This window comes from Coregonus lavaretus (assembly GCF_964263955.1).
Source record: "Coregonus lavaretus genome assembly, chromosome: 9".
Taxonomy (NCBI): Eukaryota; Metazoa; Chordata; class Actinopteri; order Salmoniformes; family Salmonidae; genus Coregonus; species Coregonus lavaretus.
Genome location: NC_139996.1, coordinates 37,416,149 through 37,442,537, shown reverse-complemented (window position 1 = coordinate 37,442,537; position 26,389 = coordinate 37,416,149). Strand labels below are relative to the sequence as shown.

The following is a 26,389-nucleotide window of genomic DNA, read 5'->3' as shown; positions in this document are numbered from 1 at the left end:
GAATTTAGGCTGTTCTAAGGGCAAAAGGGGGTGCAACTCAATATTCGGAAGATGTTCCTAATGTTTTGTACACTCAGTGTATATTTACATTTACATTTTAGTCATTTAGCAGACGCTCTTATCCAGAGCGACTTTCAGTTAGTGAGTGCATACATTATTATTTTTTCATACTGGCCCCCCGTGGGAATCGAACCCACAACCCTGGCATTGCAAACGCCATGCTCTACCAACTGAGCTACATCCCTGCCGGCCATTCCCTCCCCTACCCTGGGCCAATTGTGCGCCGCCCCATGGGTCTCCCGGTCGCGGCCGGCTACGACAGAGCCTGGATTCGAACCAGGATCTCTAGTGGCACAGCTAGCACTGCAATGCAGTGCCTTAGACCACTGCACCACTCGGGAGCCCAAAATATTTACTCTACACACACACACACACACACACACACACACACACACACACACACACACACACACACACACACACACACACACACACACACACACACACACACACACACACACACACACACACACACACACACACACACACACACACACACACACACACACACACACACATACACACACACACACACACGCACATACATACAATCTTCATTTACGCTGCTGCTACTTTGTTTATCATACATCCTGATGCGTAGTCACCTTACCCCTATACATATCTACCTCTATCACTCCAGTATCCCTACACATTATAAATATGGTATTAGAATTGATCTTGTATATGGCTTCTTACTTTCTTGTGTTCTTCTTATTTGTTATTTGTGTTTTTGTTCTACCTTATGTTATTTTTTGTACTACATTGTTATTGTTTACTGCATTGTTGGGTTTAGAGCTTGCAAGAAAGGCATTTCACTGTACTTGTGCACTTGACATTAATACTTGAAATTTGAGGTTGTATCTCTGTAAACAGAGGCAGAGCCCAGAGGAAGTTACTTGTCTGTTCAAACTTTCTAGTCTGATTAATCAGGCTGTAATTCACAATGATTTGGTATGTATTACATTTCTATGACTGTGATATGTTGTTGTTTATCTACCTTAGTTGAATGCACTGACTGTATGTTGCTCTGGATAAGTGTCTGCTGAATGACCACAATGTACACTACCAGTCAAAAGTTTGGACACATATTATATAAATCCTATAAATTAAAATGGCCAATTTAGGTGCAATCTATTAGCTTAATTTCTCAGATCAAATTATATTTCAACCAAATAATAATGTCTAACTACAGAAACAATTTTAGAACACTCTGAGACAGTGGGTGTCTAAATCCTTTGTTGTTGTTGGAATGACCCATGTAAATGTGTGGATTACAGAGTGTATAGCTGTATCACAGATACAGTGAAACTCCTTGTCCTCCTCACACTGCCTCTCCACAGGGACGCGATGACATCACTGGGTGATAAAGGCTCTGTCCAGACACAGACCAAGGTCCTGTCACAGGGCTGCTGGACGCAGGTCAGCTGTCTCTGCTGTGTGTCTGAGCGGGTGGAGCCCCTGGTCCTCATCCAGCTGTCACACAACGTCCAGCCTGTCACCAAGAGGTGGCTCATCTCCCTGATTGAAGCTTCAAAGAGACACGGAGGTGAGAGGTCAGGTCAGAGGTCTGACTGTACTTCAGTCTGTCTTGCTTGTTTTGTTCCAGCCGAGTAATATTAACACATCTGATTCACCGGGCTTGATGACTAGTTTATTAGTTGAGTCTCTAGTTTCAAAGTAGTGTATCCACATCCACTGACTGCTTTTATCATGTGGGTTAAGCCTGATGAAACGTTGCACAATACAACTGCGGGGGCATTCATCCATGTATCTTAGTTTATTAGCTGAATTAGGTGTGTCAATAAGTACTGGGCTGAAACATAAGCATATGCTAAGATCACTGCAGTAGAGGCAGGAGTATTGTAGTTGACCCTCTCCACACCCGTCGCTATGGGCGGTCCATAGGGGGCCGGGCCCGCCCCCACTTGAGGGAATGTATTATTAAATATACGTACTGTAGGCTAATAATAATTGTGCCCTGCCCTCCCATGCATTTCATATGCCCCCCTTAAGACTGAGGTCTGGTGACGGGTCTGACCCTCTCTCCTCCTCCCTGGACTAGGAGCATCGTTGCTGGCCCACCCTGGTGAGGATGAGTGTGGGAATGTGATCGTGGTGTCTGCTCCTCGCTGCACCCTTCTCAGAGCCACAGAGGATCTGGGTCTGTGTAAGAAATACCGCAATGAAGAGATGGTTGCTTTCTCCTACCACGACAGAGACAACTTCACCAATGTCGGTAAGAATGTTGGTAATGCTGGGGGAAGAGTAGAGGGATATTAACGGTAATAGCCGTTACAAGTTGTAACAGATCTTCAGCACCCAATACACCTTCTGTAGGAATAGAATCAACAAAATACACATTGACTGTTGTAATACTGTGGTAATATAGCCCAAATGACATATTAAATGTAATATATATGACAGTCTTGATTGACACCTGTCGTCTGTGTTACCAGATGACATGCAGGAGTTCCTGACATTAGCGGAGCGTCAGTACATAGTCAAGATTGAGCTGGACTCTCTACAGGCCCAGAAGAAGCAGAGAATCCCTGGAGTCCCAGAGGCTCCAGGGGTCCTGAAGGCCTGGGAGAACATCTGTGAGTCTTTACGTGTGTGTGTGTGTGTGTGTGTGTGTGTGTGTGTGGGTATGTGAATAATGATGTAAATGGGGATGTTGGGTGATTCCTCAAAAAACTAGAACAAATAACGACCATGATGTTGGGGATTTTCACAAAATGTTATCCATAGAAAGGTCCTTTGGAGAAAGTATTGTTGACATATACACTACCGGTCAAAAGTTTTAGAACATTCATTTAAGGGTTTTTCTTTATTTGTACTATTTTCTACATTGTAGAATAATAGTGAAGACATCAAAACTATGAAATAACACATATGGAATCATGTAGTAATCAAAAAAGTGTTAAACAAATCAAAATATATTTTATATTTGAGATTCTTCAAATAGCCACCCTTTGCCTTGATGACAGCTTTGCACACTCTTGGCATTCTCTCAACCAGCTTCATGAGGTAGTCACCTGGAATGCATTTCAATTAACAGGTGCGCCTTCTTAAAAGTTAATTTGTGGAATTTCTTTCCTTCTTAATGCGTTTGAGCCAATCAGTTGTTTTGTGACAAGGTAGGGGTGGTATACAGAAGATAGCCCTATTTGGTAAAAGACCAAGTCCATATTAGGGCAAGAACAGCTCAAATAAGCAAAGAGAAACGACAGTCCATCATTACTTTAAGACATGAATGTCAGTCAATACGGAACATTTCTTCAAGTGCAGTCACAAAAACCATCAAGCACTATGATGAAACTGGCTCTCATGAGGACCGCCACAGGAATGGAAGACCCAGAGTTACCTCTGCTGCAGAGGATAAGTTCATTAGAGTTACCAGCCTCAGAAATTGCAGTCCAAATAAATGCTTCACAGAGTTCAAGTAACAGACACATCTCAACATCAACTGTTCAGAGGAGACTGTGTGAAGGAGAGTGATGGAGTGCTGCATCAGATGACCTGGCCTCCACAATCACCTGACCTCAACCCAATTGAGATGGTTTGGGATGAGTCGGACGGCAGAGTGAAGGAAAAGCAGCCAACAAGTGCTCAGCATATGTGGGAACTCCTTCAAGACTGTTGGAAAAGTATTCCAGGTTAAGCTGGTTGAGAGAATGCCAAGAGTGTGCAAAGCTGTCATCAAGGCAAAGGGTGGCTATTTGAAGAATCTCAAATATAAAATATATTTTGATTTGTGTAACACTTTTTTGGTTGCTACATGATTCCATATGTGTTATTTCATAGTTGTGATAGTTGTGATGTCTTCACTATTATTCTACAATGTAGAAAATAGTATAAATAAAGAAAAACCCTTGAATGAGTAGGTGTTCAAAAACGTTTGACCGGTAGTGTATTCGATATTTGTATCTTAAAACATACTTGAGAAATAATTTGTTGAAGTTGGAATATTTGTGGCCTTACCCAGGCCTCCTTTACAAAAGTATTCATCCCCCTTGGCGTTTTTCCTATTTTGTAATTTAAATGGATTTTTATTTGGATTTCATGTAATGGACATACACAAAATAGTCTAAATTGGTGGTGAAATGAAAAAAATTACTTGTTTCAAATAATTCTAAAAAAGAAATAATGGAAAAGTGGTGCGTGCATATGTATTCACCCCCTTTGCTATGAAGCCCCTAAATAAGATCTGGTGCAACCAATTATCTTCAGAAGTCATAATTAGTTAAATAAAGTCCACCTGTGTGCAATCTAAGTGTCACATGATCTGTCACATGATCTCAGTATATATACACCTGAAAGGCCCCAGAGTCTGCAACACCACTAAGCAAGGGGCACCACCAAGCAAGCGGCACCATGAAGACCAAGGAGCTCTCCGAACAGGTCAGGGACAAAGTTGTGGAGAAGTACAGATCAGGTTTGGGTTACAAAAAAATATTAGAAACTTTGAACATCCCATGGAGCACCATTAAATCCATTATTAAAAAATTGAAAGAATATGGCACCACAACAAACCTGCCAAGAGAGGGCCGCCCACCAAAACTCACGGACCAGGCAAGGAGGGCATTAATCAGAGAGGCAACAAAGAGACCAAAGATAACTCTGAAGGAGCTGCAAAGCTCCACAGCGGATTTGGAAGTATCTGTCCATAGGACCACTTTAAGCCGTACACTCCACAGAGCTGGGCTTTACGGAAGAGTGGCCAGAATGATGGATGGTGCTAAATACAGGGAAATTATTGAGGGAAATCTGTTTCAGTCTTCCAGAGAATTGAGACTGGGACGGAGGTTCACCTTCCAGCAGGACAATGACCCTAAGCATACTGCTAAAGCAACACTCGGGTGGTTTAAGGGGAAACATTTAAATGTCTTGGAATGGCCTAGTCAAAGCCCAGACCTCAATCCAATTGAGAATCTGTGGTATGACTTAAAGATTGCTGTACACCAGCAGAATCCATCCAACTTGAAGGAGCTGGAGCAGTTTTGCGTTGAAGAATGGGCAAAAATTCCAGTGGCTAGATGTGCCAAGCTTATACAGACATACCCCAAGATACTTGCAGCTGTAATTGCTGCAAAAGGTGGCTCTAAAAAGTATTGACTTTGGGGGGGCTGAATAGTTATGCACACTCAATTGTTCAGTTTTTTTGTCTTATTTCTTGTTTGTTTCACAATAAAAAATATTTTGCATCTTCAAAGTGGTAGGCATGTTGTTTAATTGAAATGATACAAACCCCCAAAAAATCCATTTTAATTCCAGGTTGTAAGGCAACAAAATAGGAAAAATGCCAACGGGGGTGAATACTTTCGCAAGCCACTGTAAGACTCCATAATGGTGTGCTACAAAGTGATACAAGGTGATACAAATCAAAAGTTGGTGTCATATAAGGTTTACCCCTTTCTCTGTGATATGAGTATTATTTTGTGCACGTGTGCCATTCTGCTTACCTCAGCATGTTCTGTCCTCTATGTCATGGTCTTGCTTAGCTAAGCTGTTCTGCAGCAGAGCAGAGCACCACCTCTGGCTGATCATTTCAGTGCTCTCTCCTGTCCTCTCTCACTGCTCTGTGATCTGTATTCTTCTGAGAATTACAACGAACTGTCCCTTACGTATGCTGGATAGTGTTAACAATGTAATACAGCCAAGCTTCTGGATATGTTACCTCTTGTTACCTGTCTGTATGTGTAATATTGTACAGATCCCTGACGTAGCCCATCCGTCCTGTGTCTGTACTGTAGGTCAGAAGCTGGAGAGAGCAGGAGTGATAAAGGACATCTTCCCTCTACATGACCAGCAGAGACTGAATGAAGTCGGCAGAAGGTGGTCCTCTAAGAAGCAGATATGGAGACAGCCTCTCGGTAAACAACAACATACAGTAAACACAAACACAAAAAGGTTACATACACACACACTAGAGCTGATAACCCCTCTGTAGCTCAGCTGGTAGAGCACGGCGCTTGTAACGCCAAGGTAGTGGGTTCGATCCCCGGGACCACCCATACACAAAAAAAATGTATGCACGCATGACTGTAAGTTGCTTTGGATAAAAGCGTCTGCTAAATGGCTTATTATTTATAACGATAAACTGAAAATTACAGACACCGACATTGCTTTACTCTTACCAAAGCATTTTGCTTACGTTGGTAATTTTCTGTGATTTCTCTACACAACGTTCTTGTAGATTGTGCTAAAACCATTATTTGGTCAACAGTAATAGCCTATGCATTATGTTGATTCATGCTATGAAAGTATCTGCCTGTCCCTGTTTTGCTGTTGGCTGATGACTCTCATTCCCATCTCCCACCGTGTGCACAGAGGGAGAGATGCATTCTGAGAAGCACAAGCATATGACCGTTGTTCAAAATGCTATTGTGAGAAAAATATTGTTTTCAAAGCAACTAGTGTTGTTCTAGTTACAGAGAGGAGAGTCACAGCTTTTTGTGAGTTTAGAATGTATTTCTAACCTCTTAATATTGAGTTCATGGCACCACTTTACAACTGCAGTAGGCTGTAGTTAGTATGGTTTTGATGCGCCCCCGCTTAGCAGAGTCGAGTGGAGCGCGCCATTTGCAGTGAATAGGCCTGCATCAAGTAGCCTAGGCCTGGTGCTGTAACAATTTTGTAAAACATTAGCCTACATTGACTGATAGATTAATCAATTAGCCTACATGGCTATCTAATATCATATTTAGAGTTGTGTTTTGATTTCCCACTTACTCAGGTGGTGAATAATACAGTCTTAGAAAAAAGGGTTCCGAAAGGGTTCTTTGGCTGTCCCCATAGGAGAACCCTTTATGGTTCCAGGTAGAATCCTTTTTGGTTCTAGGTATAACTCCATGTAGAACACTCTGGGAAAAGGGTTCTTACATGGAACCCAATAGGGCTCTACCTGGAACCAAAAAGGGTTCTTCAAAGGGTTATCCTATGGGGACAGCAGAATAACTGTTTTAGGTTCTAGATAGTACCTTTTTTTCTAAGTGTGTATAGGCTCTAGGCCAATATGCACAAAGATGTCAGCAAATTCTCTGAAGAGCCAAAAATACATCTGATAATTCAGGATCCTATTTTGACAGGTTGCACATCAAAATATCAATCATGAATTTCCTGGATATGTTAGATGAAATAGCTTACTTTAATTATCGGCTACCATCTCAGTTGTCTTACTTGGCATTGACAAAAAAAAAATCCAGAGCCCTGCCGCTAATGTAAAGTAACTGTCCATTATATTTTGTTTTGTTTATCGTTGTATTTGTTGTTATCGAGCAAAATAGTTACATTTATCACAATATTACTTTTTGTCCATATCGCCCAGCTCTAGCAACTCCACAAACATTTACTCCTTTGTCCTACTAATGATCTCTCTCTTCCTGTGCAGATGCAATACAATCATATTTTGGAGGCACCGTGGCGTTTTACTTCAGCTTTCTGCAATTCTACACCTGGGCCCTGGTGCCCCCTGCCTTCCTGGGCCTGGTCCTGACCTTTCTACAGCCTGCCGGTGGATTGGGTAGTGGGGTGGTGAAGGAGCAGGCCGGGGAGTGGGTGATGGAGGAGGAGGAAGATTATGGCCCCTCAGTCAGCGGTCACATGGTACAGGCTGTATTCAGCATGCTGTGGTCCACGCTGTTCATCGAGTTCTGGAAGCGCCGGAGCTCCTCCCTCTCCCACCGCTGGGGCACACGCCACCTGACTGAGCGCTTTGCCGAGCCCCGCCCTGGCTTCCATGGCACCCTGGGGATCAACCCTGTGACAGGCCGTCTGGAGCCCCTATTCCCGGAGTGGCAGAGGCAGCTGCGTGTGGGCCTGGTGTCGTTGCCCCTAGTGGGGCTGTTCCTGGGACTGGTGGTGCTGGGCATGACAGGCTTCTACCACGGAGAGGCCCTGGTACAGGGCTTCCATCAGGACAGCGGCTCCCTGTTCTCTGGAGCTCTGCTCTACCTGCCCTCTATAGCCCACACAGTCTACACCAACATATTGAAGAATGTGTACCACACTGTGGCCATGCAACTCACCAAGTGGGGTGAGAAAGGGCACTGGGCATTGGGGAGGGAGATGGGTTAGATAGGGAAGAGATGATAGAGAGGGGTTTAGAGAAGAGGGAGAGAGAAAATAAGTTTGAGGTTGATGAATAATTGCAGTAAGGGGTAGAATGTTTGGAAAAACAGAGCTAAGTTCACCAAAGAGCAGAGTCATAGAATAACAGAGAATGCAATTGGATGCAAAGTATCACAGTTTGTGTGTGATAAGTGATAAGTCCACCGAAAATCAGTCTGATTTCCCCTCATAGAAAACCACAGAGAGGAGTCCTCCTTCCAGAACCATCATACCACCAAAGTCCTCCTGGTCAGTCCCAGTCTTCCTCCCCCATCTGTCAGTCTATTCTCCTCTTCCTCCCCCTCCTCTGGTCGCCCATTTCTCTCTATTCTTACTGAATATATACAGTGCATACAGAAAGTATTCAGACCCCTTCACTTTTTCCACATTTTGTTACGTTACAGCCTTATTCTTGATAAAATGATATTTTTACTCATCAATCTACACACAATACCGCATAATGACAAAGCAAAAACAGGTTAAGATTTTTTTTCAAATGTATTAAAAATATAAAAAGAGAAATATACCATTTACATAACTATTCAGACCCTTTACTCAGTACTTTGTTGAAGCACCTTTGGCAGCGATTACAGCCTCAAGTCTTCTTGGGTATGACGCTACAAGCTTGGCACACCAATATTTGGGGAGTTTCTCCCATTCTTCTCTGCAGATCCTCTCAAGCTCTGTCAGTTTGGATGGGGAGTGTCACTGCACAGCTATTTTCAGGTCTCTCCAGAGATGTTAGACCGGATTCAAGTTCGGGCTCTGGCTGGGCCACTCAAGGACATTCAGAGACTTGTCCCGAAGCCACTCATGCATTGTCTTGGCTGTGAGCTTAGGATCATTTTCCTGTTGGAAGGTGAACCTTCACCCCAGTCTGAGGTCCTGAGCGCTTTGGAATAGGTATTCATCAAGGATCTCTCTGTACTTTGCTCCGTTCATCTTTCCCTCGATCCTGACTAGTCTCCCAGTCCCTGCCGCTGAAAAACATCCCCACAGCATGATGCTGCCACCACCATGCTTCACAGTAGGGATGGTGCCAGGTTTCCTCCAGATGTGATTCTTAGCATTCAGGCCAAAGAGTTGAATCTTGGTTTCATCAGACCAGAGAATCTTGTTTCTCATGGTCTGAGAGTCTTTAAGTGCCTTTTGGCAAACTCCAAGCGGGCTGTCATGTGCTTTTTACTAAGGAGTGGCTTTCGTCTGGCCATTCTACCATAAAGGCCTGATTAGTGGAGTACTGCAGAGATGGTTGTCCTTCTGAAAGGTTCTCCCATCTCCACAGAGGAACTCTGGAGCTCTATCAGAGTGACCATCGGGTTCTCGGTCACCTCTCTGACCGGGAGGCCAGCTCTAGGAAGAGTCTTGGTGGTTCCAAACTTCTTCCATTTAAGAATGATGGAGGTCACTGTGTTCTTGGGGACCTTCAATGCTGCAGAAATGTTTTGGTACCCTTCCCCAGATCTGTGCCACGACACAATCCTGTCTCGGAGCTCTACAGACAATTCCTTCGACCTCATGGCTTGGTTTTCGCTCTGACATGCACTGTCAACTGTGGGACCTTATATAGACAGGTGTGTGCCTTTCCTGTCACGATCGTCATACGAAGCAGACCAAGGCGCAGCGTGATATGCGTACATCTCTTTAATAGTGTACTAGCAACACGATACAAAATACAAAACAACAAAACGAAACGTGAAGTCCTTGGTCATGAACACAAACCAACACGGAACAAGATCCCACAAAACACAAGTGCACAACAGGCTGCCTAAGTATGGTTCCCAATCAGAGACAACAAGCAACAGCTGATTCTCGTTGCCTCTGATTGAGAACCACCCCGGCCAACCTAGAAAACACATGAACTAGAAACTGAACATAGAACACAAAACATAGACCCTACACACCCTGGCTCAACATATAAGAGTCCCCAGAGCCAGGGCGTGACATTTCCAAATCATTACATTTTACATTTTAGTCATTAGTATGCTGTTCATGTCCAATCAATTGAATTTACTACAGGTGGCCTCCAATCAAGTTGTAGAAACATCTCAAGGATGATCAATAGAAACAGGATGCACCTGAGCTCAATTTCGAGTCTCATAGCAAAGGGTCTGAATACTTTTGTAAACATTAGCAAAAATGTCCAAAAACCAGTTTTCACATTGTCATTATGGGGTATTGTGTGTAGATTGATGAGGATTTTTCTCATAAGCCTAACATTTCACGAATACATGGTGTTGCAAGGCTGCCATGGTTTAGACTGCTGGCTGGCAGCAATAATGTAATTACTTGTTTAGTAATTAAAGTTGGAAATTCAAACATTGTAAAATACATTTTCGATACAACAGCATACTAATCAGCAACTAATTGATTTAAAAAAAAACACAACTGTCCTGTATAGGCTACCTGAACCTGCATGACATGAGCTGTCCTCGCGCTCTCTCCCAGCTTGGATAGAATGTTGTTGTGCATAAAACTAGTCTATTAATGCCAAATAATACTGTCAGTCCATCCTTAAAACACTAGCTTCCTTTGTATTGTTTCATTATGCAGTGTAGCTTACTATCTATAGCTATATACAGTATTTAGCTGCTATTTATACACTTTCTTATAAAAAATTATACATCAAATAGCCTAACAATTACGAATTTTTTTTACTGTTGAACTTAGCAGGTTTTGTCTGGCTATTAGCCTACACAAATGGGCTGCAATTAAAGTAAATGTAATTAAAATCCAACTTCAGAGACTCCCTTGGTCTTCTAATGTCCTATTGAGAGATTTTGCATTAGCCTATATGTCCATTGGACTGCACACAATTTAAACTTAGTTTTGAATGATGCATGCCAAGATATACCAAAGATAAAGGACTGATGATATTACAACCACACATATCAAACGTCGGTTCACCAGTATGAAGAAAACCGCTTTTTTTGTTTGAGCCCTCAAGAGCTATTGTCCGCTAAAGATGATAATCTGTCTGCATCTGCCAATTTATTGGCTGTCCAGTATCCAGACGACCTATACAGTTAATCTCTTTCCGTAACTTGTTGAGGCCGGCAATTAAGGAGAACGCAAGAGGCGCAATTAAAGACGTTGCAGAACTGCTGTAGGTCTATTTGAATCACCACGTACTTCTGCCCAGTTTCCCTGATGTTGCTACGGAAATCAAGCTGTTTTTAACCATCCCTGTAATTGTTGCTTCTGCGGCGAGATCGTTTTCACAACTAAAACTCATAAAGAACTACTTAAAAATAAGAATTAGGCTCTCGGTCTGATATGTGCCTTTGAACACCTAAGTATGCTCCTCTCATTGCACTGGTTCCGGTGTAGCCTTGACCACAGAATTTGTTCACCGATATCCCCTTACTTTCAATCAGTTCAACTGTTTATTTTTCAAGGCCTGGGGAACTTTGGTCAGTCACATTCTTGAAGCCCAAGAAACAAATACTTACCTTCCTAATACATATGGAAATAAAATAAGTTTATGAATGATGTAAGGGTTGGTGTGAGGTGTGACCCAGGTGCGGTGCAGGATAGACAGTAGGCAGTAGGCAGAGATGGTGAAACAATAATCTTTACTGGTGGTCCCGAAGCCAGGACACAAAAACACTGATTAGTCCTGCTGGGCATAGAGAAACTAGCAGAGGAAACTGAGCAAGGGAACACAGGGAAGTGAGGGCATAAATAAACAGGTGAACAGGTAGACACAGGTGACACCAATAGGATCAAGATTAGTCCAGACTGTGAGTGAGGAGGTGCCTAAGGTTGTCGGAGGAGGACACCTATTAGATCGCTCCGGAACTGCGACCCCCTCCTGTAACTGCGACCCCCTCCTGTAACATAATTACTTTTTGGAGGGTTACTGTCAAAATGATTAATGAAATAAAACTAAATAGACATTGTAATCGACAGGCACATGGGCCCCCAGAGCTCATTGGCTCTGCCTTGTGGGGGCTGCGGGGTGTCCAATATGCCAATGTAGGTGTAGTACAGATAGGCTAATGTATTGTGATACAGGTAGGTGTAGTACAGATAGGCTAAATGTATTGTGATACAGGTAGGTGTAGTGAGTGTGCAGATAGTATCAGCTGTGTATGTATAAGCAGATGTGGGAGGCACATCAGATACAGTAACACAGGATCTGTATTCATGCCTCCAGAGATATTACTTGAAGCCAAAATCTCCCTCTCTCATTTTCAGTTCACTTTCTTCAACAACTTTGCTGTGCTCTTCCACATTGCCTTCTACAAACAGGACCTACCACTGCTACGCAAGGTAAGATATTTCATCTGGGCAGCACAGTTTGTCTGAGTGGCTAGAGGAAATGTTATACAATGTGGAAATACCTCATGTTAATAAAGGGTAGATCTTGTGTTTGTGTGTGTGTGTGTGTGTGTGTGTGTGTGTGTGTGTGTGTGTGTGTGTGTGTGTGTTTGTGTGTATACAGTATGCAACACTTTATGTTTGATTTATCGATTTGTGCACACAGAAGCTTGCCTCTCTGCTAATTTGGAACCAGCTGGTGAACCAGCTTACAGAGGTTGTGGTGCCATTTATAGTCGACCGCTTCCTCAGTGCTCCCCATAAGAAAGAGCAGGAGGACAACCTAGAGGTGGACAAACTCAGAGCTCAGAGAAGCCTTCCACCCTTTCCAGTAAGTCCTTGTAAAATGTGTTTGTCTGTTTTGTTTTTCTCTGTTTTGCTTCATTGTGCTCGTCTGCCTTGGTTTCTTTGTATCTGTGCCTTAGGGGGTAGAATCAAGGTTGGGTGTATTTGCATGTCGTATGTTAGGGGTCTCTTTGTTTTGGTGATTAACTTATTGCGTCTGTTGCTACGTTTCAGGGCCTGTTTGCGGAGTACATTGAGTTGCTGCTGAAGTTTGGATATTTGAGTCTGTTCTCCTGTGTGTACCCGCTCACCGCCGTCCTCCTGCTCCTCAACAACATAACAGAGATCCCAGGGGATGCCTACAAGATTTGTAAACTGTTCCGGAAGCCATTCTCTGCCCCTGTGTCCAACATGGGGGTGTGGCAGGTTAGGAGGGTTTTGGGCGAGGGAATGTGAGAATTTGAACAAAAAGAGAGGGCATTTTTACTGCAGACAGAAAGTAGCTATGTAGCTAAATCTGGTAAATAAATAGATGTAAGCAGCATGTAGTGGTCAATGTAATTTTCTAATCAGTGCCCATCTACGTCACTGTGTACATTTGCATGTATTTGCTTGTGTCCTTGTATGTTCCTGTAACCATATTTATGTATGCCTGTGTATGTTTCAGACAGCGTTTGAGGTTCTGGGCTTTGTCTCAGTCATGTCTAACTGCTGGCTGCTGCTGCTGTCCCCTCGCGTCCAGAAGTTCTGTCTGGAGGGAGGGATCAGCGGCAAGAACATCATACTCTTCGCCATCCTGGTCGAGGTACAGTATGAGGGGAGCCTTCCTGGTGGAGGTACAGTATCTTGTTCATAACAGTACAGTATATGGTTCATAGCAGTTGTCTTATTCACAGCATGTTACGGTGTCATCATCTACCCAACTGACATAGGTGTATGTGTGTTTGTTTGTCAGCATGTCCTGATCCTGGTCAAGATGATTCTAGCTTTTATGATACCAGCCGAGCCTGACTGGGTCAGAATCAAGAGGGAACAGATCGAGTTCCACTCTATGCAAGCTCTAGGGCAGCAGGTAAGAATGATCTAATCAAGAATAATCACTAATAATATAGTTACTGGAACAATCAGGCATCTGACAATCAAACATCTCCTTTTGACTCTTACAGAAGCTATGAAGGCTATGGAGCCCCTGTGGGAGAGTCTGAGTGTCCTGTTGCCCTTCAAGTGTTGGTTTGGACTAGGGGGCTCATTAGAATCAGCTGCCATGACGAGGGTAGAGAGGAGGATATAAAGACACATAAAGAAACAGCCAGTCTGAGAAGCTCTCTCAGCATCTCCCTCTCGAGGACTCCCTCTCCAGGCATAAATACAGTTCAGAAAGGAAAGACCAAGTATTCATTTAACCATTTATTAGAAAACATAAACAATACATTAGGTCTTGGCAATAGGCTCTGCCGCTTTAGGGTAGCTCACTGCCAGAGCAAAGCGTCAACATATATTAAAGTAACTACAGGTGTGCTATACCAATCCACCTGCAGGAAGGAAAACAGAACCAAACAGGTGGAGGTTGGGGTGGTGGTGGTTTGGGTGGTGGTGGGCAGCAAGAAAAACAAACTCATACTAGCAGTAGCAGCAAGCGGCAGCAGAGGATGTCTGAGCAGAACCTGGTCAGCTTAAATAGACCGCCATATTAAGGTAGGAAGTGTTGTTAGCATCTGATTGGTACAATCTCAGCTGATGCAGACACTCGGGTTTCCCTTCTGAACCGGCTTTGCTTTATAAGTCTCTCATGTCATGGAAGATACAAGTGGCAGGGGCCTGGGACTGAAGGCAAACCCAAGGAAGAGCTAGGAGCGTTGTTAATTGGGTTAATGCAGTATTGAATCTTCAGCTTAAGGTGTCTTTGAGATTTCTAGAAATACTGGGTAGCTTTGGACTTTATTGTGAGTGTGGCACATACTATGCAATTATTTAATTTGCTCTAATCACACAAGTGCTGTATCATAAAAAAATATATATTCTCCACAGTGGTTTAAGTACTTTCACATCATGAGTGTTACATTGTACACTTCAGACACATTATAAACCTACTAAGATCACATGATGAATTATGTGCACTTTTACTTGAAGATTTTACAATGATAAAACATCATGATTAATGATGATCTTGATGGCAACACTATATTAAATACAAAAGACAGTGGACCGGCTTTGAAGCCATGCTGACTGACATACAGTGGGGGGAAAAAGTATTTAGTCAGCCACCAATTGTGCAAGTTCTCCCACTTAAAAAGATGAGAGAGGCCTGTAATTTTCATCATAGGTACACGTCAACTATGACAGACAAATTGAGATTTTTCTTCTCCAGAAAAACACATTGTAGGATTTTTAATGAATTTATTTGCAAATTATGGTGGAAAATAAGTTTTTGGTCACCTACAAACAAGCAAGATTTCTGGCTCTCACAGACCTGTAACTTCTTCTTTAAGAGGTTCCTCTGTCCTCCACTCGTTACCTGTATTAATGGCACCTGTTTGAACTTGTTATCAGTATAAAAGACACCTGTCCACAACCTCAAACAGTCACACTCCAAACTCCACTATGGCCAAGACCAAAGAGCTGTCAAAGGACACCAGAAACAAAATTGTAGACCTGCACCAGGCTGGGAAGACTGAATCTGCAATAGGTAAGCAGCTTGGTTTGAAGAAATCAACTGTGGGAGCAATTATTAGGAAATGGAAGACATACAAGACCACTGATAATCTCCCTCGATCTGGGGCTCCACGCAAGATCTCACCCCGTGGGGTCAAAATGATCACAAGAACGGTGAGCAAAAATCCCAGAACCACACGGGGGGACCTAGTGAATGACCTGCAGAGAGCTGGTACCAAAGTAACAAAGCCTACCATCAGTAACACACTACGCCGCCAGGGACTCAAATCCTGCAGTGCCAGACGTGTCCCCCTGCTTAAGCCAGTACATGTCCAGGCCCATCTGAAGTTTGCTAGAGTGCATTTGGATGATCCAGAAGAGGATTGGGAGAATGTCATATGGTCAGATGAAACCAAAATAGAACTTTTTGGTAAAAACTCAACTCGTCGTGTTTGGAGGACAAAGAATGCTGAGTTGCATCCAAAGAACACCATACCTACTGTGAAGCATGGGGGTGGAAACATCATGGTTTGGGGCTGTTTTCTGCAAAGGGACCAGGACGACTGATCCGTGTAAAGGAAAGAATGAATGGGGCCATGTATCGTGATATTTTGAGTGAAAATCTCCTTCCATCAGCAAGGGCATTGAAGATGAAACGTGGCTGGGTCTTTCAGCATGACAATGATCCCAAACACACCGCCCGGGCAACGAAGGAGTGGCTTTGTAAGAAGCATTTCAAGGTCCTGGAGTGGCCTAGCCAGTCTCCAGATCTCAACCCCATAGAAAATCTTTGGAGGGAGTTGAAAGTCCGTGTTGCCCAGTGACAGCCCCAAAACATCACTGCTCTAGAGGAGATCTGCATGGAGGAATGGGCCAAAATACCAGCAACAGTGTGTGAAAACCTTGTGAAGACTTACAGAAAATGTTTGACCTGTGTCATTGCCAACAAAGGGTATATAACAAAGTATTGAGAAACTTTTGTTATTGACCAAATACTTATTTTCCACCATAATTTGCAAATAAATTCATAAAAAATCCTACAATGTGATTTTCTGGATTTTCTTTTCTCATTTTGTCTTTACAGGCCTCTCTCATCTTTTTACAGGCCTCTCTCATCTTTTTTTTGTCTGTCATAGTTGACGTGTACCTATGATGAAAATTATAGGCCTCTCTCATCTTTTTGAGTGGGAGAACATGCACAATTGGTGGCTGACTAAATACTTTTTTTCCCCACTGTATAAGGCAGATCAAAAGAAGGGGAAAAAAGGGGAACAACGTAAAGAAAAGAGACAAAGAGAGCTGGGTGTTCTTAAGTTGTTTGAAAATAAGGGACAAAAACTGATAAAAGATACAAAAGATAAAAGAGACAGAGGTATAGAGAAAATGGCAAAAGAGGCGAAGGTAACAGAAAAACTAATGGCAGAAGACAATACACCTTTCTCACATACGGATTCAGCAAAAAGCCCCCACCTTACGAGGAAGAAGTAGAGTTTAAGGACGTCTATCCTCAGCTTCCAATGATCATTCAGGAGGGTGATTATTGCATCAGAGATGAAGATGAACGAATAACAGAGAGAGGACAAGCAGAAACAACCATAAAGTTGAATCCAACTCCAAAAGTAAGAAGAAAACTACATGTCTGGAAACTAAGGGTAGAGTGAGGTTTAGGAGGATGGAATTTGAAGATGATGATGATGATGATCAGAGTGATTCAGAAGAGATCATGGGTGGATATGACCCTGTGATCAGACAGAGGTTGGCCAGAGCGGAAAGAAGGGGTGATGGAAGTTGGAAGAAGAAGGATACAAGAGAATCGAGCTCTGATGAAAGTCAAGATGAAGCCAGCGATGAAGATTTTGAGATTAAAGGTGCTTCATGTTCAAGAGGATTTTATTCTACAATGACTAGCACAGAAGAAATAGAAAGAGATATGGATCGATGCATATCATGCTTGGATAAGGCGAATAATTTAGAAGAAGTAAGAGAATTGGAAGAACAACTCAAGAAGTTGAAGATACAGAAGGAAAAACTGCTGAAAAAAGAATATCAAAAATTGGAGAGGAAATATACATTGCGGACAAGAAAAGAGAGCACAAGTAAGAAGATGATGCCAGTGATAATTCGAGGACAGAACCTGGAGAATAAGCCTTTGCAGAATACCGATATGTCAGATATACTTGAGAAGCTGCCTACTCTTCAAGATGGAGCATATCCTTGGATTTCTAAGTTGGAAGAAATTACGGTGGGAACACAGTCTGCCATAGGAGACATTAAGAGACTTTTGGCTAATCTCCTTGGGATTCCAGGTATGGAAGAAATTTTTCAGAGAGCTGGACTTAATCGATATGTGGGGACTGCGGTGAATGATCCTGAGTTGTTAGCTGCAAGTAGAAATCGGCTGTGGAGAGCACTGAAAGATACGTTTCCAACAAATGTGCATCCTGACAACATTCTGATTGACCCACTAGGACAACAAGTAAATCCGAGAGCCTATGTGTCAAGAGCTCATCAAGTGTGGAGAAATATTACTGGAAATGATCCAGATGTGAGTCAAATTGAGCAGTCAATTTTGCGAGCTAAACTGCAGATGGGGCTGCCCTCACCAGTAAGGAGCAAACTGGCAGAGGTGGTTGGACTTGGAAGCATGACAAAAGGTGTCTATACAGATCATATAGCCCATCAAGTGGATCTGTACCGGAAAAAGGAACACAACCAGAAAGAACAGGACCAAGAAATTCTCAGAAAACTCAATCAAATACAACTGGTGGAGAATAAGAAGAAGGAGAAGAAACAGGCTTTGGTTATGCAGAATCAGTGTTCACCAAATCAACAATCACTGCCACAGCTTCAACCGAACCAGGTCCAACCGCAATTGTACCAGCCACCACTAGTGGGACCAGTTGTTTCATATCCACAGCCAGTTTCTGGACAGACACAGAATTGGAGAGGAAGAGGACGAGAAGGCTTAGGAAGAGGAAGAGGAGGCAGATTTAAGCCATACTTCCAGCAATCTTCAGAAGTGTGTTATAATTGTGGACAGGTTGGTCACTTTGCCCGTGAGTGTAATGGGCCAGGAGGAAACACCAGAGGGAATTTCAGAGGAAGATACAGGGGCCAGTCAAGATCATTTGGAGGACCGGTGAACCCTTATAGGGGCCCGGAGCCAGGATTCTAGAGGTGCCCAGAAGATCCGAAAGGGGGGTGTCAGCTGGTAGCATCAGGACCGGAAAAAGATCCAACAATTGAGGTGAAAGTAAACAATCGACCATTGGAAGTGATGGCGGATAGCGGAGCTGCTTTCACCTGTGTTCGGCCTGAAGATGCTACACATCTCCCCATGTCCAATCAACTAATTAGTACAATCGGATTTGAGGGAGTGAAACAGCTGATTCCTCTTACGGAACCAATTGAGCTCTGCTATAAAAATCCAAACATTACAATACCCATACTGGTATCGGAACATACACCTATTGCATTGTTGGGAAGAGATGCATTGTGTAGATTGAATTGTACAATAAAATGTACGCCAGACGGCTGTCTGGTAGAAGTGCCAAAAGAAAAGGTTTACCAATTGTTGATGACGACAGAGATTGACTCTTCTTCAGTATTTTGGATTGGAAATCTCAGTGCAGATTTTTTGAAGTAGGCTAAGATATGGGAGAAATTCATTGTGGCAAAAATGCCAGGTGCGAGGCTTCCAGAATATCAATTTCATTGTACGCTGAAGTATTTCAAGAATGCTGCCCAATCGAACACAGAGGAATGGTTGAGTCATCAACCAAAGGTTAAACTCAGCTCATGTTGCATAATTTTAGGACCACAAGGAGCAGCTATGAAGATAAACACAGACGATTATCTGGATAAAGAATTTGAGAAGAGTGTGCCACATGTGACCTTGTTGGTTGCTGAAGACTATGAGCAGAAGCATATAGGAGAAATGATGACAGAAGCAGAGAAAGCTGTTTTCGTACCAATGAAAGAGAATTTGGCGATTTGGAGGAGTGAAGATCAGTGATTTCTCAAAATCATGATTTCGGCTCAAGGACAGCCACAAGCTGTACCGATCACACATGAATATATTTGCAGTGCGAAGATGGATTTAGACTCTATGAAAGAGGAGAGGTTGCAACAAGTTCCAGAATGTTTGTGGTCTCAACACAGTACCGATATTGGACTTGTGAAATCAGCCCAACCGGTGAAATTGAAACTTCGACCAGGAGCCAGACCTCCTTGGAAGAATCAGTATCCATTGAAAGATGAAGTAATCCAGGGGATCGAACCACAAATTGAAGGACTTTTGAAAGCAGGTGTTTTGAAGACAATAAAAAGTCCTCAGAGTAACACACCTTTGTTGCCTTTGAAGAAACCCGATGAGACTTATCGTATGGTTCATGATTTGAGAGCAGTGAATGAAGTAGGGACCTTTGAGAGCTATGGTTAAAGATACTGGGAGTGGTCAACTCCATAGCAATCTTTCCTGGACACAGGAAGGCCTTGTGGCATTTGAAACGATCAAACAGAGGCTACAGGAGGCACCTGCACTCACACTACCAGACTACTCTAAGAATTTCTTGTTATATGTGTCTACTTCTACTGGGGGTAAATATGCATGTGCAGTTCTTTGTCAGCTGACAGGTACAGGGACGAATCCTCAACCTATTTCCTACTACTCTACTGCCTATTCAGAAGTAGAACTAGGGCTACCACTGTGCTACAGAGCAATGGTGGGAGTATATTCAATGTATGACAAAGCATCATCTGTTACGATGGGTTACCCAGTAACAATTCTTACCCATCATAGTCTCAGAAATCTTCTGAACTATGGAAAATATACATTGACTATGCCTAGGCTCAGAGACTATCATAGGCTCTTAGAGCAGGAAGACCTAGTGAGGTGTGATACGGTGAATCCAACCGAGAATTTGCCAACTTCAGAGGATGGTGAGCCATATGATTGTGTTCAAGAAGCAGAGAAATACTTGAGGCTTAGATCAGATTTGCAAGCCTTTCCATTACTTGAGGCAGACCTGGAGTATTGGACTGATGGGTCTTGTTATCGTGTGGGAGATCAATTGTGTGCTGGCTATGCAGTAGTTAAAGCTCAAGGAACTGGATTTGTTGTTGAAAAGGCTGAAATAATACCACAGCCTGCGTCCGCACAACTTGCTGAACTTGTGGGGCTAACAGAAGCGTGTTTGTTAGCAGAAGGAAAGCGAGTGACGATATATACTGATTCTGCATATGCACATAGTGTATGTCATTTGTTTGGAGCAGTGTGGAAAGGTCGAGGGTTTAAGAAAACGGATGGTTCCCCGATACAACATCATGCGCAAATAATGAAATTGTTGCATGCTATGATGAAGCCTAAAGAGATAGTGATAGCTAAGTGTGCAGCTCATAAAACCGATGTGTCAAAAGTCACAGGACCAGGCACCGGTGGAACAGGCACGGGCCGTGCCGGACTGGACACACGCACCACTGGCTTGATGCGGGGAGCAGGAACGGGCCGGACCGGGCTGACGACGCGCACCACTGGCTTGGTGCGGGGAGCAGGTACGGGCCGTACCGGACTGGCGACGCGCACCACTAGTTTGGTGCGAGGGACAGGAACAGGCCGGACCGGGCTGGCGACGCGCACCACAGGTTTGGTGCGAGGGGCAGGAACAGGCCGGGCCGTGCTGGCGACGCGCACCACTGGTTTGGTGCGAGGGGCAGGAACAGGCCGGGCCGGGCTGGCGACGCGCACCACTGGTTTGGTGCGAGGGGCAGGAACAGGCCGGACCGGGCTGGTGACGCGCACCACTGGCTTGGTGCGAGGGGCAGGAACAGGCCGGACCGGGCTGGCGACGCGCACCACTGGCTTGGTGCGAGGGACAGGAACAGGCCAGACCGGGCTGGCGACGCGCACCACTGGCTTAGTGCGGGACCACCACTTAGTGCGTGACCACCACTTACTCTCCACCTCCCTGTTGCACCCCTGGTCTGGTCTGGACCTCGGCGTGCTGCTTCCCCTCTCCTTCCTCCCACGACGTACCAAGCCCTGTCTGGACCCTGGTGTGGGAGACCCCGAACCTGGAGAGGGGCTGACGTCTGGGTCTGGACTGGAACCGCTGACTGGAGCTGGACCCGACGACGGTGGATCGAACTGCTCTGGCTCTGGAGTGGAGCCGCTGACCGGAGCTGGATCAGGCACCGGTGGAGCGGACTACTCTGGCTCCGGAATGGAGCGGCTGACCGGAGCTGGACTGGACCCCGGTGGAGCGGATTGCTCTGGCTCCGGAGTGGATCCACTGACCGGTGCCGGACCAGGCACCGGTGGAACAGGCACGGGCCGTGCCGGACTGGACACACGCACCACTGGCTTGGTGCGGGGAGCAGGAACGGGCCGGACCGGGCTGACGACGCGCACCACTGGCTTGGTGCGGGGAGCAGGTACGGGCCGTACCGGACTGGCGACGCGCACCACTAGTTTGGTGCGAGGGACAGGAACAGGCCGGACCGGGCTGGCGACGCGCACCACAGGTTTGGTGCGAGGGGCAGGAACAGGCCGGGCTGTGCTGGCGACGCGCACCACTGGTTTGGTGCGAGGGGCAGGAACAGGCCGGGCCGGGCTGGCGACGCGCACCACTGGTTTGGTGCGAGGGGCAGGAACAGGCCGGACCGGGCTGGTGACGCGCACCACTGGCTTGGTGCGAGGGGCAGGAACAGGCCGGACCGGGCTGGCGACGCGCACCACTGGCTTGGTGCGAGGGACAGGAACAGGCCAGACCGGGCTGGCGACGCGCACCACTGGCTTAGTGCGGGAAGCAGGAACGGGTCGGGCCGTACTGGGAACACGCACCACTGGCTTAGTGCGGGGAGCAGGAACGGGCCGGACCGTACTGGGAACACACACCACTGGCCTTGTGCGGGAAGCAGGAATGGGTTGGGCCGTACTGGGAACACGCACCACTGGCTTAGTGCGGGGATCAGGAACGGGCCGGACCGAACTGGCGACACGCACCACTTCCTTCTGCTGCCTAACCAGCTCCTCTCGCCGTGGCTCTACACTCTCCTTCTCCCTTATAGCCTCCTGTAGCTCCTCCCTCTGACCAAATAACTCCTGCTCTCTCTGAACACTTATACAGGTACTGATGAGGGGATATGAACCAGGTCTGTGTAATAAACAAGACAAAATAAATGGAATGGTGAGATGAGGAGCGGCAATGGCTAGAAGGCTGGTGACGACGAACGCCGAAGCCTGCCCAAACAAGGAGAGGAGGCAGCTTTCGAGGAAGTCGTGACACTCAAGAACACATACAGTTGAAAACGAAAGTTTACATACACCTTAGCCAAATATATTTAAACTCAATTTTTCACAATTCCTGACATTTAATCCTAGAAAAATTCCCTGTCTTAGGTCAGTTAGGATCACCACTTTATTTTAAGAATGTGAAATGTCAGAATAATAGTAGAAAGAATGATTTATTTCAGCTTTTATTTCTTTCATCACATTCCAAGTGGGTCAGAAGTTTACATACACTCAATTAGTATTTGGTAGCATTGCCTTTAAATTGTTTAACTTGGGTCAAATGTTTCGGGTAGCCTTCCACAAGCTTCCCACAATAAGTTGGGTGAATTTTGTCCAATTCCTCCTGACAGAGCCAGTGTAACTGAGTCAGGTTTTCCCACAAATGTTCAATAGGATTGAGGTCAGGGCTTTGTGATGGCCACTCCAATACCTTGACTTTGTTGTCCTTAAGCCATTTTGCCACAACTTTGGAAGTATGCTAGGGGTCATTGTCCATTTTGAAGACCCATTTGCGACCAAGCTTTAACTTCCTGACTGATGTCTTGAGATGTTGCATCAATATATCCACATAATTTTCCTTCCGCATGATGCCATCTATTTTGTGAAGTGCACCAGTCCCTCCTGCAGCAAAGCACCCCCACAGCATTAGGCTGCCACCCCCGTGCTTCACGGTTGGGATGGTGTTCTTCGGCTTGCAAGCATCCCCATTTTTCCTCCAAACATAACGATGGTCATTATGGCCAAACAGTTCTATTTTTGTTTCATCGGAGTAGAGGACATTTCTCCAAAAAGTATGATCTTTGTCCCCATGTGCAGTTGCAAAACGCATTCTGGTATTTTTATGGCGGTTTTGGAGCAGTGGCTTCTTCCTTGCTGAGCGGCCTTTCAGGTTATGTCGATATAGAACTCGTTTTACTGTGGATATAGATACTTTTGTACCTGTTTCCTCCAGCATCTTCACAAGGCCCTTTGCTGTTGTTCTGGGATTGATTTGCACTTTTCGCACCAAAGTACGTTAATCTCTAGGAGACAGAACGCATCTCCTTCCTGAGCGGTATGACGGCTGCGTGGCCCCATGGTGTTTATACTTGCGTACTATTGTTTGTTCAGATGAACATGGTACCTTCAGGCGTTTGGAAATTGCTCCCAAGGATGAACCAGACTTGTGGAGGTCTACAATTCTTTTTCTGAGGTCTTGGCTGATTTCTTTTGATTTTCCCATGATGTCAAGCAAAGAGGCACTGTGTTTGAAGGTAGGCCTTGAAATACATCCACAGGTACACCTCCAATTGACTCAAATTATGTCAATTAGCCTATCAGAAGCTTCTAAAGCCATGACATCATTTTCTGGAATTTTCCAAGCTGTTTAAAGGCACAGTCAACTTAGTGTATGTAAACTTCTGACCCACTGGAATTGTGATACAGTGAATTATAAATGAAATAATCTGTCTGTAAACAATTGTTGGAAAAATTACTTGTGTCATGCACAAAGTAGATGTCCTAACTGACTTGCCAAAACTATAGTTTGTTACCAAGAAATTTGTGGAGTGGTTGAAAAAATGAGTTTTAATGACTCCAACCTAAGTGTATGTAAACCTCAGACTTCAACTGTACATAACCATGAATATATACATGTTTGGGAGTGTTACCTTGGCCGGCGCCCCCTGCCTGCTGTGTGAATGATGGTTCCATCTGCCAGGACCACCTCTTTTTCAACCAATGTGTGCAGTGGTTGAAAGACGCGTTTTAATGACTCCAACCTAAGTGTATGTAAACTTTCGACTTCAACTGTACATGTTGGTTGTTTTGCTCTAGGACACCCACAAGCCTCACAAGCCTCTTCTGAAGGTCCCTGGTACCAGTTTTAAAAAATGTATGGAAGGTAACATGGAGATAGTTTAGTGCCTAAAATAAGGGGATAAAAACATGTCACATTTTTTAAAAATTGTTTCCTGATCTTTCTTATATCTTTCAGATATAGGACAGACACTTCAGCACAAACTTCCTTTCAATTTTTTGGGGGGACTATCTGTTGTTCCATGTAGTGAATCTGTTATTCAATGCGTTTCTATTGGCTAATAGCAGTAATGCCAATTTCAATGTTTCATCATGAAAAAAAAAGATTAAGGGGTATATATGCAAAATCAAATAGCTAAATGATCCTTGGTATGACCATCTTAAAACAATTCCATCTTAGACAGGGCTTAGACTATAGAGGGTTAACCATTCTCCTATTTGTTTAAAATGTAGGGGTAAATATGTTTTACAGTGGTAAATATTAAAAGAAAAGCTTCCAAATGAAACGATCACCCCCACCTCTCTGTCATGGTTTAAACCATTTATTTCTATGTGGTTGCACTAACGTCTCCCTGTCCACGAATGATACTGTAGAATTCTATAGCTGGCTAGAGTAGTGCTGAATATCGACTTCAGCTGAGCTCCTTTTAATGCATATATTTAACGCATTTTTCCTATTTTGTTGCCTTACAACCTGGAATTAAAAATATTTTTTTGGGGATTTGTATCATTTGATTTACACAACATGCCTACCACTTTGAAGATGAAAAATATTTTTTCTTGTGAAACAAACAAGAAATAAGACAAAAAAAACAGAAAACTTGAGCTTGCATAACTGTTCACCTCCGGTCTGGGCTTTGACTAGGCCATTCCAAGACATTTAACTGTTTCCCCTTAAACCACTTGAGTGTTGCTTTAACAGTATGCTTAGGGTCATTGTCCTGCTGGAAGGTGAACCTCCGTCCCAGTCTCAAATCTCTGGAAGACTGAAACAGGTTTCCCTCAAGAATTCCTCTGTATATAGCGCCATACATCATTCCTTCAATTCTGACCAGTTTCCCAGTCCCTGCCGATGAATAACATCCCCACAGCATGATGCTGCCACCACCATGCTTCACTGTGGGGGTGTTGAGGTGCTAGAGGTGTTGGGTTTGCGCCAGACATAGCGTTTTCTTTGATGGCCAAAAAGCTCAATATTAGTCTCATCTGACCAGAGTACCTTCTTCCATATGTTTGGGGAGTCTCCCACATGACTTTTGGCGTACACCAAATGTGTTTGCTTATTTTTTTCTTTAAGTAATGGCTTTTTTCTGGCCACTCTTCCGTAAAGCCCAGCTCTGTGGAGTGTACGGCTTAAAGTGGTCCTATGGACAGATACTCTAATCTCCGCTGTGGAGCTTTGCAGCTCCTTCAGGGATATCTTTGGTCTCTTTGTTGCCTCTCTGATTAATGCCCTCCTTGCCTGGTACGTGAGTTTTGGTGGGCGGCCCTCTCTTGGCAGGTTTTTTGTGGTGCCATATTGTAATAATAGATTTAATGGTGCTCCGTGGGATGTTCAAAGTTTCAAATATTTTTTTATAACCCAACCCTAGTCTACATTAGATAATAAAGCATTTGACCATTCCATTGTGTTAATGACAGACGATTGGTTGATTTCCAGTTTTTAAGTATACCTTTTTTTCAAGATGATTGACTAGAAGTATCGTCCAACCCATCTGGTATCTCACTGCACCCTCATATGCCATGTCTTGAAATATGCAGACAAACGGATTAAAAGTACATTTACATTGTAATACTTCTGACAGCCAACTTTCTAATGACGCACATCATATCAGTTCTTTTTAAGTCTTGGTTCCAATAGTTTATTTATTT

The 26,389-nt window shown here is 44.2% G+C and overlaps 1 protein-coding gene across 1 annotated transcript; it reads left to right on the top strand.

The window, feature by feature from the left end:
• The first annotated feature begins 1,117 nt into the window (after window positions 1-1,117).
• LOC311135175 (anoctamin-10-like) lies at window positions 1,118-14,877 on the top strand. The gene is made up of 12 exons (XM_084169098.1): window positions 1,118-1,606; window positions 2,123-2,296; window positions 2,517-2,657; window positions 5,814-5,933; window positions 7,451-8,095; window positions 8,363-8,418; window positions 12,370-12,444; window positions 12,659-12,823; window positions 13,012-13,203; window positions 13,445-13,582; window positions 13,733-13,849; window positions 13,944-14,877. The coding sequence occupies exons 1-12, from the start codon at window positions 1,408-1,410 to the stop codon at window positions 13,950-13,952; spliced, it is 2,031 nt and encodes a 676-aa protein (XP_084025224.1). The 5' UTR covers window positions 1,118-1,407; the 3' UTR covers window positions 13,953-14,877.
• Window positions 14,878-26,389: the final 11,512 nt, after the last annotated feature.

Bases quoted from the DNA above. Each gene is read 5' to 3' on its own strand.
- LOC311135175 (XM_084169098.1), top strand. From the start codon at position 1,408: ATGACATCACTGGGTGATAAAGGCTCTGTCCAGACACAGACCAAGGTC. The intron at 5,934-7,450 runs GTAAACAACAAC...CTTCCTGTGCAG, and splicing joins GATATGGAGACAGCCTCTCG to ATGCAATACAATCATATTTT. The intron at 12,824-13,011 runs GTAAGTCCTTGT...GCTACGTTTCAG, and splicing joins GAAGCCTTCCACCCTTTCCA to GGCCTGTTTGCGGAGTACAT.